Source organism: Thamnophis elegans, chromosome 4 (assembly GCF_009769535.1).
Source record: "Thamnophis elegans isolate rThaEle1 chromosome 4, rThaEle1.pri, whole genome shotgun sequence".
Classification (NCBI taxonomy): Eukaryota; Metazoa; Chordata; class Lepidosauria; order Squamata; family Colubridae; genus Thamnophis; species Thamnophis elegans.
In genome coordinates, this window is record NC_045544.1 from 129,534,147 (window position 1) to 129,548,902 (window position 14,756).

At 45.6% G+C, this 14,756-nt stretch overlaps 1 protein-coding gene across 6 annotated transcripts in view; it reads right to left on the minus strand.

Annotated features, from left to right (window-relative positions):
- The window catches only part of RAP1GAP2 (RAP1 GTPase activating protein 2), a 293,472-nt gene that overhangs the window by 57,484 nt on the left and 221,232 nt on the right, over window positions 1–14,756 (minus strand). For all 6 annotated transcript variants that reach the window (XM_032215467.1, XM_032215469.1, XM_032215466.1 and 3 more), the window contains 4 exons: window positions 10,068–10,171; window positions 7,322–7,400; window positions 4,995–5,048; window positions 684–767 (listed from right to left, as the gene is read on the minus strand). In XM_032215467.1, the coding sequence (XP_032071358.1) occupies window positions 684–767; window positions 4,995–5,048; window positions 7,322–7,400; window positions 10,068–10,171 (321 nt within the window). The remainder of the gene's footprint in view (window positions 1–683; window positions 768–4,994; window positions 5,049–7,321; window positions 7,401–10,067; window positions 10,172–14,756) is intronic.

Here is a 14,756-nt window from a genome sequence, read left to right on the forward strand (position 1 = left end):
AAAGATGAAGCAATTCCAAACAAAAATCATAGAATTCCTCTTCATTTTGAAACCACCAGTAGCAAAACTAAATTTTGGAAAAGATTACTCCTATTATGGTGAGAGGTAATCAACTTGCTCTCTAAATAACTATTGTCACTAACTGTTTACAAGAGAGAGAGGGGGAGAGGAAAGGAGGGAGGGAGGGAGGGAGAGAGAGAGAGATATGTTCAAAAGGGTGATTACATATTTTTTTTCTTTTTTGCAACAGCATAGGTGGAGCTGGATCAATAAATTCTCCAAGCTCTTTTTTATTGGCTCGTTTGTTGTTTTATTGCTTTTTAAAATAATGACAAAAAACCCACAAAGTTAGAAGTGTACACATTGTCAAACAAATATAAGGCACATAAAAAGTCTTTTAAAAAGGTAAAAAAAAAACAAAGGGAAAAAAAGTGTATCATTTTAGCAGTATAGTTACAATTCTATATAGTTATTTAATGCAATTATTCACACCCACACCCACACACATGTGCGCGTATATGTGTGTGTGTGGACATTAATAGTATATAATAATCAGTTTAACAAAAAAAATGTTGAACTCCACACATTTAAAAGTTGCTATGATTGAGAAAAACATCTCTTAAACTGTCAAATCACCAACAGAACCGCGGAAATATTATTGTTCCAATAAAATAGTCACTTACTTGTTTAAACTTCTGGTAAATCACCCCAAACTTGAATGTGTTGTTAAGTTCATGTTCATCGTAGGATACAATCAGTTGTGATGCCTGAAATAGGAGTAAGTCAGTGGTGGGTTTCAAAACTTTTTAGAACTTCTTCTGTAGGTGTGGCCTGCTTTGTGGGAGTGGCTTGCTGGCCACATGACCAGGTGGGAGTGGCTTGCCAGCCATGTGACTGGTTGGGCATGGCCAACTTGTAAAACGTGGTGAAACTTGCTTAACAACGCTCTTGCTTAACAACCAAAATGTTGGCTCAGAAACTCTGGCATTTGAAGCACGCAAGTCTTAAAGCTGTCAAGTTACAAGACCCTTACACCCCTAACGCTTTAGAAAAAAAACCCCAGGGGGGGGTTCAGCTTTAAGACTTGTGGACTTCAACTCCCAGAATTCCTCCTCTCGCTCTTCATCTTGATGAAGTGCGGACAGGCGGGGGGTGGGAGCTGAACCGGTTCTAAACGACACTGTAGATTTGTAGAACCTCTTCTATAGAAGAGGTGAAAACTGGCAGGAACCCATCCCTGGAGTAAGTATAATCTTTATTGCCATTGTACTTAAATACAACAAAATTGGTTGTAGGAGAAGGAAGGAGGAGGGGGTCACAGAATAATTTTAAAGACAGAAATTACGTCAACGAATTTGGGAAATCTCTCTCTCTCTTGTTTTTGGGAAGTTGCAGACAAAAGCAAAAGTCATGGATTATAGGTAGTCCTCGACTTATAATCATTCATTTAGTGACTGTTCAAAAGTACAGTGGCACTGAAAAAGGTGACTTGTTACAGCCAATCCTCACACTTGCGACCATTAAGCATCTCTATGGCCACGTGATCAAAATGTAACCAAAATGTATTTGCAACGGTTTCAGCATCCCAGCGTTTCATTTTGTGACCTTCCCAGATGGCTTCCAACAAGCAAAGTCAATGGGGGAAGCCAGATTCGCTTAACAACCACATGATTCACTTAAAAACCACAGCGATTCACTTAACAACTGTGGCAAAAAATGTCATAAAATCGGGAGCAACTCCCTTAATAATTGCCTTGCTTAGCAAAGGAGATTCTGGTCCCAACTGTCATAAGTCAAGGATAAGCCGTATTTCACTGGTAGAGAACTTGCTTCAAGTGTACAGAAATACCATATTTGTTCGCTGGCATATTTTTTAAAAATTATTTATTATTCTATCGATCAAATTTTTGAAACCACTCATCTCCGTCACAGATGAACTCCTACTTTAAAATGTATGAATTTCAGTTCACTGAAGCCCTCTGTTATCAGGGCAAGCAGGGGTGGGATTGAAAAATTTCAGCAATGGGTTCTCTGCCCTGTTGCTGGGTGGGTGTGGCCATGGTGGGCGTGGCCTACTCAGCCTTCCGCACCACGGTGCGGTGGGAGGGGCGTTTTCACCCTCCACAGGCTTTGGAGGCTTTCCTCAACCCTCTGGGAGGGCGAAAATGGCTTCTCCCGGGCTCCGGAAGCCCTTTGGAGGCAGCAAATAGGCCCATTTCCAGACTTCCGGAACTTCCAGGAGGCCCGTGTTTCGCTCTCCCAGAACCTGTACTTACCTGGCATCCAAAACGGGCTGTGTGGAGACTCCTGGGAGGTGCGGAGTGGGAGGGGCAGGGCCAGCCATGCCTTGGAACTACCAGTTTGGCAAATCAGATGTAAAATTAACATCTGGTTTGCCTAAACCGGTCCGAACTGGCTGAATCCCATCCTGGGATTCAAGCAATATTCGAATGCCTTTCCCTGTATTCTGGAGCTTCTGCTCCATTTCTCACTTCCTTACCTAAAATGTTGAAGAATATTTTCAGAGCCCTATTTCTATAGTACAGCCTGAGGAATGTCAGTGAACTATATTTCCCAAAGCTCTTTGCGCCGAATGTAGAAAAGAGAGCCAACAAAGACAACAAAACCAGGAATACATTTCCTGGTTTTGACAAGACTCCCCTGTTTGGAATGAGGCTTTTCAGACATACTCAGGGGTGAGCTACTACGGGTTCAGATGGGTTGGGGAGAACCCGTAGCTAATGTTATGGCTGGTTCGGAGAACCTCCAAATCTCACCGTGGCTGGCCCCGCCCCACCCAACCTGCCCCTCCCAGGAGTCTCCACATGGCCAGTTTTGGATGTGAAGTAAGTGCAGGCCCTCATAGAAAATTGAGCCTCTGAAACACAGGGAGGCAATTTTCACCCTCCCAGAGGCTCGAGGAAAGCCTCCGGAACCTGGGGAAGGCGAAAATGTCCCCCTCCCCCCACCATGGTGCAGGAGGCTGACTAGGCCACACCCACCATGGCCACGCCCACCCAGCAACTGGGCAGAGAACCTGTTGCTGAAATTTTTGAAGTCCACCGCTCTACACACTCCAAACCAAGTAAGGTTTTATTAGAAGAGAATACTTGTAGCTCAGAGTTGAACTCGGGCCCTTGGTGCTTTCTGAAGTCGGTGACTTTCTTGCAGACATTTCATTAGTGTATTGATGATGTTACCTAGTTTGGTAATGAAATGTCTGCAAGAAAACCACCGAGTTCAGAAAGCACCAAGGATCTCACAAAGTTTTATTTCTCTCAAGCGGCTCCCTTCTCAACGATGTCTTTCTATCCATCATCATACCATCCTTCTCTGTAGCTATTCAAACCTCCTCCTTTTGCAACATCTGGTGTGGAAACTTCTGATCAAATCCCATCAGCAGAACCGAGAAGTCAAAAATGACTTTGCTTGACATCTTTAGATGTCTGATCTCCCCAAAAGCTAGCATCAATTCAAATTTTTATGTCAATACTTAAGTTTCTGCCACATATCTTAAAAAGTAGAACAATGTTCTGACCGAGGCTTCCCAAGAGCATGAAGCAAACTCCTGGTTCCGACAAAAAAACCTTGTATTAATTTACTGTGAATTCTGCTCATTCATATCCAGTAAAGTCTTTCAAGGGAGGATTAACAGTCACAGATCTTATCTAGCTTGGAGAGCTGCCAGGCCGATATCTAAACTTGGCAAGGAGTCTCAGAGAGTCACAAGCCAATTAAGTGAACTAATTTTCTCCTGCAAACTCCACTTTCCTTTGCTCGTCTTTTATTTCCTCTGGGAGGGGCCATTCACCGTCTACCTGTGGCCTTACTCCCAAGTCGACCCCTGTTCTTTAGCTGTTCCCTTCATCTGGCAACTCTGCACATGTGCACACTGGGAACAGGCTCCAGCTGTTCATCTGCCTCACTGATGTGTAACTCTGAAGGCAGCTGATAACTGGCATACGGTCCTGGTGCCCTCTCTGCATCCAACACAGATCCCTCCCCAGACTCCAGGACTGGCCCATGTTCCTCCCTCCCAATCTTCTCACTGTCCGAGTATGCTGCCAGCTGTGCTGGCCGCTGGAGGGCCACAACAAACAAGGCCATCCATATTTTCACTAACTCCCCTCATCACATTTTTTAGCCTGCTTTTATGATAACCATCCTCTTCCCACAGAGCTCTTTTAGGTTCCGATTCATTTTTTTTTTGTTGTTGTTGTTGAGTCGGGCTCAAGAAGTCGTCTAGCAAAGCAGGTAAACTAATCGAACCCTGATCTAATTGCATTCTCTTTTCACGTGCCCTGGGGAATGTATCATTAATCCCAGGTGACAATTCCGAGGCATATATGGTGCAAAATTAATGAAAATCTCTCTCCTGGCCATTCTCGTGCCTCGCCACGATATTTAGAATTGGGGCAGCCTTCCCGGACTGGTGTATTTCAGTTCTGCAGAGATAAACCTGCGTGCGTGCAGCTCATAGAATCAGAGGGCTGGAAAGGGCCTTGGAGGTCTTCTAGCATAGTTTAATTCTGCACATCAATTTCCTTCCAGAATTAGGTTTTTGGTTGGTTGGTTGGTTGGTTTAATTTATTTGTATGCCGCCCTTTTCCCTGAGGGGACTCAGGGCGGCTCACAACTCAAAAGGGAGGGGAAATACAAACAGAGTAACAAAAACATAAAACCATACATAGTTAAAAGTACAACAATCATACCGTTCGAAGTGGGGCAGCGAGTCTTTAGCCCCAGGCCTGTCGGAACAGCCAGGTTTTAAGGGCTATGCGGAAGGCCTGGAGGGTGGTGAGGGTACGAATCTCCACGGGGAGTTCGTTCCAGAGGGTCGGAGCAGCCACAGAGAAGGCTCTCCTCCGGGTAGTCGCCAGTCGACACTGGGCGGCTGATGGAATTCGGAGGAGGCCTAGTCTGTGGGATCTAATTGGTCTAGTGGAGGTAATTGGCAGTAGGCGGTCTCTCAAGTGCATCACTGCTTAGCTCACCTTGGGATAGAGCACAGGTTGAAACTTTAATCCCGTGGCGTCATCGCAGAAGGCCTGTTTGGAAATGCAGCAAATGGTGAGTGAGAAACTAGGAGCTCAAAGACATAGCAGTTTACAAACAGGGGGGAAGTCAAAGATAATACAAAATGAGAAAAATCACTTTCTTTGTTGTATCACAAATGCGGAATACATCATGACATTGATTTAAGCCAATGAAGGAATAGGTGGGGCTCTGGGAGACAGAAAAACCCTTCTAAATTTTCCCCAACCTAAATATTTTTCGATGATAATAACTTGCCTTGTTGTTGTTGTTGTTGTTGTTGTTGTTGTTGTTGTTGTTGTTATACAACTGTATCACAGCAGCCAGTTGTTTCGCCAGATTTGGCATTGGTTACTAGTCGGGCCCCACCCAGGGGCCTAGGACGTCGTAACGTATTTTCGTAATATGCGTGCAGATCCAAGCAGTGAGGCTTTTTTTGCATTTGACTGATGGTGATTTTGTCAATTTTTAACTGTTTTAAATGTAATTCCAGTGCTTTTGGAATAGCACCCAGTGTGCCAATTACCACTGGAATTTCCACTGCTTGTTTATTATTATTATTAGCGTAAGGCATTGCCACATTTGCCAGGAGGCCACAATGCAATTGCAAAACAGTAGTTTAGCTGCCAAGGTACCAACTTTGTTGTAAGAAACGCTCATGCACGTCCCATGATGCACCACAAGGGGGCAATCTGGCTTCGCACCACAAAGAAAGACTCTTCCTGCAGTGTCATCCAAGCTCCCTCCCTCCCCGGAGCCACCTCGCCAATGGGCACTGCAACCGGGAAGGTTCAGAAGGCAGGAATCTGACTGCCTATACCGAGCACCAGCTCGTTTCCCCACTACTGAAGTGGAACCTGCTTTATCTACTCACATAGAACATGTTTTTGAACAGCTAGGTGGATAGAAGCTGAGGCAAGTGATAGGAGCTCAACCCCGACAGGCAATGCTAGGACTTGAACCACTGGAGCAGAAATCATCTCCAGTGCCATTAAGTCACTGAGCCACTTATAACTTGCCTCAATAAATATGAACAATAAATATGAAATATAATTACCCTGGATCTAATTTCTAGTTGCACATTTTTACCACACCACTATCCTCAATTCATCACCCTCTTTTAATGACCCCATAATCCCTTCCGGGGTAGAGTCTGAGCAACTGAACGGAGCTGAGTGCTTACTGGCCAGATGTCCTTCCTGTCACCAATGCAGAGGGTTTTTTTTTTAAACCAGAAGATATATTCTCAGTGTGCCCAAAGAGATAAATATCTGCCTCTACCTAGGATCAAACTCACAGCGTCCTGATGGTGAGGCGAGAGCTCTACCTCTAGGCCATCGCACCACTCACTATCCTCTTCAACTGTCTGCCCCCAAAGACACCTTTGGAGTCAAAGCACTCCAGATTATATGTTTTTGCCTATGTTTAGTTCTTGCTTCCATCATGATCTTTTTTTTCCTTGCAATCATTGATGTTTTGGTGACGTACCTTCCGTAACAGTAAAGCCCACCTTCTAAAATCTCAATCTATTGTGTTTCCCCAAAAATAAGACAGGTCTTATTTTTGGGAAAACATGGTAGACTGAGATTTTAGAGGCTGGGCTTTACCTAGTAATGGGATTCAGCCAGTTCGCACCTAGTCGGGAGAACCGGTTGATAACTTTCTAAGCATTTCGGAGAACCGATTGTTGGAAGAAATCTCCTTTTGTTTTTTCCCACTTTACAGGGCTAATCCTGTAAGGAAGGCCGGAAGGAAACATTCTGGTGTTGTTTCTAGCCTCATCTTTATTGCCCTGCTGACAGAAGCTGCCTCTCCGGTTAACCCTTATGACATTGTAACAGCTAAGGCGAAGCACCCATCAACGTGAATTATGTTGAGCTGGCCATGCCCACCCAGTCACATGACCACCGAGCCATGCCTACTCAGCTGGTCATTAGGGCAGAGAACCGGTTGTTAAATTATTTGAATCCCACCACTGGCTTTACCATTACGGAAGGTACGCCACCACAACTCAATGAGATAGGGTCTTATTTTCTTTTGACCCCTGAAATAAGTGTTTGGCCTTATTTTGGGGGAGGTCTTATTATTTTTGAGGTGCAGGAGGCAGCGAGAGTGGTCAGCTCGTGGCTGTTGCTGTGCTGCAATATTTTGGAGGGAGGGCTTATTTTAGTGCATGAGCTCAAAAGCCTGATTGAGCTCATTATCCGGGGAGGTCTTATTTTCAGGGGAAACAGGGTACTAATGATCACTTCCATCATCTTTATGGTTATCACTCCAAGCAACCTACCTTTGCAATCTGTGGGATGTTCGGCAGCTTGCTGAGTCCAGCCAAAGGGATTCTTTCATGTAACGTTTTTGCTTTGGACCTAAGGAAGACCAAAATAGAAACAGAGAGAATCAGACATAAGCAGTGATAATGCAGAAATATCTTTAGGTTTCATTAAAAGGAAGGCTCCGTTGATTGTTTTTGAACCTTTCCGAGAGGGTTCGTTTGGACATGGTTGTTACGGTTACCATCTCCAGTTTCCCGTTTCCTTTGAAACATCAGTAATTTGTTGGGGGAATAAGAGGATAAGACATGACGGAGAGAAGAAACAGTGTTATATATAATTGATATTTTCCAATATCTTTTCAAGGGATTGTTTTCTTACTGGTTTCCTTGGGCTTTGCTGAAGGTCAAGCAAACAATGTTCATTGCCAAACTCATTACTGAAGAGCAGACTTAAAGCGCTGAAAAATAATTTTTCTTAAAACCCCAAGAAACTCAGATCCATCATTAAACGGCTACAGAACATCGTGCTACCATCACTTTGTCTCTCTCTTATGTAGCAAGACGTCTGGACTCCATAGAAACCTCAGCACACCAAAAGGGTCCATCAGGATGCCCTGTCGTCTTTGAATATGCCGTATTTCCACAATATCATCTCGTGGTCAATCCAAATCAACACAGTTGTTAAGCGAATCTTGGCTTCCCCATTGGTTTGCTTCTAAGAAGATTGCAAAAGGTGATCACATGGCCCCAGGACACTGCAACCGTCATAAATATGAGCCAGTTGCTAAGCGTCTGAATTTTGATCAGGTGACCGGGGGGGGGGGATGCTACAACAGTTGTAAGTGTGAAAAATGGTCATAAGTCACTTTTTTCAGTACTGTTGGAACTTCGAACAGTCACTAAATGAACTGTTGGACGTCAAGGATTACCTGTAAGTCAGGGGTGACCTCTTTTTGACCCAGTCAAAAAGAAATCATTCATATATACCCCTAACACAATTGCCTAATATGTAATACAGCATGGGTTCAAATCCCAGTAAGGGTATGGCTAGCTGATGAGAGCTAAATAGCTTGAAATAGATCTATACTAGTCTCCCTTTATTTATTTATCAGTACAAATGCAACACAAATGTAACAAAGGCAACAGTAAAAATAATGGCTTTCTGTCTGGATGGTCTCTTGTGATGAGCCGATAGACAGAGAAAGGAAGCAGTATGCTTCCTCCCATATTTTGGGGATACCAGGGGTTGTGACACAAAATACATGCCTATTTCCCTGGCTCAGCTGATAAAGGAGGAGAACCTGTGGCTTAATGGCTAACACAACTGCCTAATATGTAATACAGCACAGGTTCAAATCCCAGTAAGGGTATGGCTAGCTGGTGAGAGCTAAATAGCTTGAAATAGATCTATACTAGTTTCCCTTTATTTATTTATCAGCACAATTGCAACACAAATGTAACAAAGGCAACAGTACAAATATATATATATATATATATATATATATATATATATATATATATATATATATATATATATATATATATATATATATATATATATATAATTTGTTTTCTGAGATTTTCGCGGGTGTTTGTATGTTAACCAAAGACATATATATATGTGTGTGTGTGTCTGTGTGTGTGTGTGTGTGTGTGAGCATAACTCTGGAACACCTTGAGCGTACTCTCTGGAAAAAACTACTGTGGGGGTAAGACACCCCTAATACCCCTCAGAGTGTGAGTTCTGTTAAGATACAGCCTGTTGTGCCATAAAATGGCTTCTAATGTACAGCACAGTGGAGTTGCCATGGTAACGGCTTCACAGAACTCCACAAGGAGGCTCCCTCTGGTAAAGGGGGAAACCCAACATTAGAAATTATGTTTGATCTGGACATTTCCTCCTATAAATAAATACCTGGGCAATGCCTTATTAGATTATCAACTAGTAAGTAATATTATAGGTCAGTTCAGTGTAAGAATCTAATGCCAGTGAAAATATGTCCTCTAGATTGATAGGTCAAAATAGCTGATCTTGCCTGGGAATTATGTAGCTATAGTACGCAAACCTTAAAAATTAAAGGTAAAGGTTTCCTGTCCAATCGTGTCCAACTGTAGGTGCTCATCTCCGTTTCTTGACCGAGGGGACCAGGATTATCCAAAGCCATTTTCCCTGGTCATGTAGCCAGCATGACTATATGCCAAAGGTGCAGGGAATGCTGTTACCTTCCATCAAAATGTTACCTATTAATCTACTCACATTTGCATGCTTTCAAACTGCTAGCCATGGTGGCACAGTGATTAGAGTGCAGTACTGCAGGCTACTTCTGCAGACTGCTGGCTGCCTGCAATTTGGCAGTTCGAATCTTACCAGGCTCAAGGTTGACTCAGCCTTCCATCCTTCCAAGGTGGGTAAAATTGAGGACCCAGATTGTTGGGGGGCAATAGGCTGACTCTGTAAACCACTTAGGGAGGGCTCTAAAGTGGTATATAAGTCTAAGTGCTGTTGCTATGGCTTGGTGGGCAGGAGTTGAGGTAAGGAACGGGAGCTCATCCCATTGCATGCTGCTTGGGTTTCGAACCCAGGCTGCCAGCTATCCAGCTGACAAGCTCAGCGTCTTTAACCCCCCAAGCCATCATCCCCCTTCTTTAAAAGATACTGATGTAAAAATGCCGCCATAGAAATTAATGAACAGGATTTTCACAAAGATCAGTGCATTTTTTGTTTTCTGTATATGCTTTTTCCTTTACCCCTTTTCTTTACCTGAGAATAATCCGTAGATATTCATTTCCATCTGCCTCTTCACATTTAATGGAAAGGATCAGATTTCCCAGGCTGCTGGCCGTGCAGTAAAAATTTAAATGATCCTAAAGATAGAAAGAATGTGTTAAGTGTAATCAGGGAGGGAAAAACCCACTGAAGGCTCTAAACTTAGTGATTTAACCCGCCCTTCACGTCTTCCATGGTTTCATTGTTGATCTTCGGCTCATTTTTAACACCCAAAAGTAATCACAAGTGACTCATCCATAGTTTATGATCGCCTTGCAAATCCTTTGGGGATACAAGAAACATTTAGAAGATAGAATAACAGAGTTGGAAGGGACCTCGGAGCTCTTCCAGTCCAACCCCCTGCTTAGGCAGGAAACCCTGAACCACTTCAGACAAATGGTTATTCCAACATCTTCTTAAAAACTTCCAGTGTTGGAGCATCCACAACTTCTGGAGCCAAGTTGCCTCACTGATCAGGCAGGAAAACCTCTAATCTTTGCTCCTGGTTTGGAACTCCAAGATCCCTCTCAGAGTTACCTCCAGGCAGTTGCAACCAGGCCTTGCACACCTCGACACCTGTCTTGGGGGCCCATTTCTTCTGCAGCTGGCAAGGCCACGGCTTTCCTCCAGAGCTCTGTTATCGGCTGCAGAGGCCTTCAGGAAATCTTTGCTGGCTTTGCCAGCCACAGAAGAAGTTCCAGAATGCCTCTGACAGAGAAAAGGAGACTGGGGCTGATGGACACAAGTGAAGTGAGTCAGTGGACATCATCCCACCTGAAAATACTGTATTTTTCGGAGTATAAGACGCACCCTTTTCCCCTCAAAAAAGAGGCTGAAAATCTGGGTGCGTCTTATACATTGAATACAGCATCTTTTTGCCTCCTGAAACGCCACCCCCTTCACCAAAATGGCCATGCATAGCCTTTAGGAGGCTTTCAGAGTGCTAGGGAGGGCAGAAATGAGCAAAAAATGGGCCGTTTTTTGCTCAAATTTGCACCCCCCCCAGCCCCCACGAGCACTCTATAAGCTTCCTAATATCCTTTTTTGACAAAACCACGCCCATTTTTGCAAAAAATGAGCTGTTTTTTGCTCGTTTTTGCCCCACCTAACCCTTCAAGGAACCCTCCTAATAGGTATTCATGCTCTTTTGGGGGGGAAAATGGGCCCATTTTTGCAAAAAAAAAATGGGCCGTTTTTGGAAGGTTTGCAGACTGCAAAAAAAAAAAAATTGTTTTAATTTGCCTCTTCAAAACCTTGGTGCATCTTATACTCCAGTCCATCTTATACTCTGAAATATACAGTAAGACCTGGTGCCTTTTTTGGTGGCAAATAAATAAATAAATAAGGCAAGGTCTTATTTTGGGGGAAACACGCATATAACAGACATGCTGCCTCTGAGACTGAAGCCATCTTCTCTAAACTGGTAGCTCCTCGTGGACAGTTCTTTTTTAAAACCAGATAGATTGGTGGCCATCGCCACATTTGGTGGCCACAAATGCCATCGTTTAACAAAAGGGATGGGCAATTAATTTTTCCCAAGGGGTCAAATCGGAAACTGGGACTGTTGTGAAGGGCCCAACCATAGAGCTGTGAAAATGTAGAGGCATGCACGCCTGCACACATGTAAAATGGGGGGGGAAATAGCAGTCTCCTTCAAAATAAAAGCAATTCATTTGGGTTGGAAAGGAACAGCATCAAAGGCCCAGCTCTGGTTTAAATTTTATTTACAGATTTAACAGAGTTGGAAGGGACCTTGTAGGTCATCTAGTCCAACCCCTGCCCAAGCAGAAGATCCTACACCATTTCTGACAGATGGCAGTCCAGTCTCTTCTTGAAAGCTTCCAGTGATGAAGCTCCCACAACTTCCAAAGGCAACTTCTGTTCCATTGGTTGATTGTTCTCCCTGTCAGAAAGTTCCTCCTTATTTCTAGGTTGAATCTCTCCTTGGTCAGTTTCCATTCATTATTCCTTGTCTGGCTTACAGGTGCCTTGGAAAATAGCTTGATCCCTTCCTCTCTGTGGCAGCCCCTCAAATATTGGAAGACTGCTATCATGTCTTCCCTGGTCCTTCTCTTCACTAGACTAGCTATGCCCAGTTCTCTCCTCCCACAAGTTTCTCTCCCCCCAAAAAAAATTCCTTTTATTAATGCTCTTTCTATTTCTCCCCTCCTTCTAGTTATGCACTTTGAATAACAATGCATTGAATATGTTTCCTAGCTGGGAAACAAAATGTTTCCAAGAAAACAACTCAGCTCAGAGAGCATGGGGCTTCACGGTTCAACCCTGAACTATCTCTCTATTTTCTTCTCTAGGTGTGTAGTAATGCAAATCTTCCCACACTGATGCTGAATGGGTGACCCTCAATCATTTTTATGGATGGTCCTTAATTTTGATTCTATGAGAGTGAGTGGGTAGAGAAAACTCTCTATAGTAGCTACAGTTTCCAGACTGGGCAAAGTTTTACATAATTCTTTCAGATCTTGCCCTAAACTGAAAAATCCCAGATGCCACAAGTTTTTCCTTGTAGATAAGGAGTCCCTGCGGATTTTACTCCACCAACTCTTCTCACCTAGGCTTCCCCCAAACCACGAAGCAGACTCCTTGTCCTGACAAATACCCCTTTTTATTAATTCCCTGTGACTTCTTCTCATTCACATCCAGCAAAGTCTTTCAAGGGAGGATTTACAGTCACAGACCTTATCTGGCTTGGAGAGCTGCCAGGCCGATATCTGCAGAACTTGGCAAGGAATCTCGAAGGGTCACAGGCCAATTAAGTGAACTAATTGGCTCTTGAAAACTCCACTCCCCTTTCGCTCCTCTTTTATTTCCTCTGGGAGGGACCATTCACCGTCCACCTGTGGCTTTACTCCGGGGTTGGGTTCCAGCCGCCATTACTACCAGTTTGGTAGAAAAACAATTTGCATGCATGTGCGCATTTTCATTTAAAATGATCTGCGCATGCGCGCACTTTAACAAACGAATAAAAATTACATTTTTTAAAATGATTGTTCTGCACATGTGCAGAACAGAAAATCAAGATGGCGCCGCTGATCATAGAACCGGTACAGTCACGTGTCCACTGGAGATACTACCTATTCGGCTTAACCGGACCGAATAGGTAGGAACCCACCTCTCCTTTACTCCCAAGTCAACCCTTGTTTCTTAGCTGTTCTATCCGCGGATCAGGCACTGGACCCTATGTTCCTCCTCTTCCTCACCAGCCAGCTCCACACTTGGGGGCTGTGGACTCTCCATTCCAGCCCACCCGCTCTCTCCCTCTCCCTCTCTCCCTCCCTCCCTCCCCCCTAACCCTCCCTCTCTCTCTCCCTTTCCCTCCCCTCCTTCTCCCTCTCTCTCCTTCCCTCTCTCCCTCTCTCCCTCCCTCCCTCCTACCCTTCTCTCTCCCTCCCCCTCCTTCCCCTCCCTCTCCCTCCCTCTCCCCCTCCCTCTCCCTCCTCTCTTTCCCTCTCCCTCTCCTTCTCTCTCTCTCCCTCCCCCTCCCCCTCCCTCTCACTCTCCCTCCTTCCCCCCTCCATCTCCCCCTCCCTCCCCTCTCTCTTTCCCTCTCCCTTTCCTTCTCTCTCTCCCTCCCCCTCCCCTCCCTCTCTCCCCCTCCCCTTCCTTCCCTCCCTCTCTCTCTCCCTCCTTCCCCCCTCTCCGTCTCCCCCTCTCTCTTTTCCTCTCCCTCTCCTTCTCTCTCTCTCCCTCCCCCTCCCCCTCCCTCTCACTCTCCCTCCTTCCCCCCTCCATCTCCCCCTCCCTCCCCTCTCTCTTTCCCTCTCCCTTTCCTTCTCTCTCTCACTGCGCGTCCCCTCCCTCTCTCCCCCTCCCCTTCCTTCCCTCCCTCTCTCTCTCCCTCCTTCCCCCCTCTCCGTCTCCCCCTCTCTCTTTTCCTCTCCCTCTCCTTCTCTCTCTCCCTACCCCTACCCCTCCCTCTCTCCCCCCTCTCCTCCACTCCCCTTCCTTCTCCCCCTCCCTCTCTCTCTCCCTCTCCCTCCTTCCCCCCTCTCCCTCTCCCCCTCCCTCCCCTCTCTCTTTCCCTCTCCCTTTCCTTCTCTCTCTCCCTCCCCCTACCCCTCCCTCTTTCTCCCCCTCCCCTTCCTTCTCCCCCTCCCTCTCCCCCTCCCTCCTTCCCACCCTCTCCCTCTCCCCCTCCCTCCCCTCTCTCTTTCCCTCTCCCTCTCCTTCTCTCTCTCCCTCCCCTCCCCCTTCCCCTCCCTCTCTCCCCCTCCCCTCCCCTGCCTTCTCCCCTTCCCTCTCTCCCTCCCCTCCTTCCCCTCCCTCTCCCTCTCCTCTCTTTCCCTCTCCCTCTCCTTCTCTCTCTCCCTCCCCCTACCCCTCCCTCTCTCCCCCCTCCCCTCCCCTTCCTTCTCCCCCTCCCCCTCTCTCTCTCTCTCCCTCTCCCTCCTTCCCCCCCCTCTCTCTCTGACAGCTCCATTCTCTCTTCCCCCTCGGAGCACTCAGGTTTCCTTGATGCTGGCCCTGACTCCCACGCTGCCTCCTCATCTGATTTGGCTGCTGGAGGAGCCGACAGCTCACAACACCCAACTGTGTGTTGTTTGGATGTGTGTGTGTGTGTGTGTGTACTGTTTGCTGATTGGTTGATCCGACTTCCTGTTTTGTGCTTTGCTGTTTGAGTGCCCCCCCCCCCCCAATCTAGAATGTTTCATTTGCAGAAATATA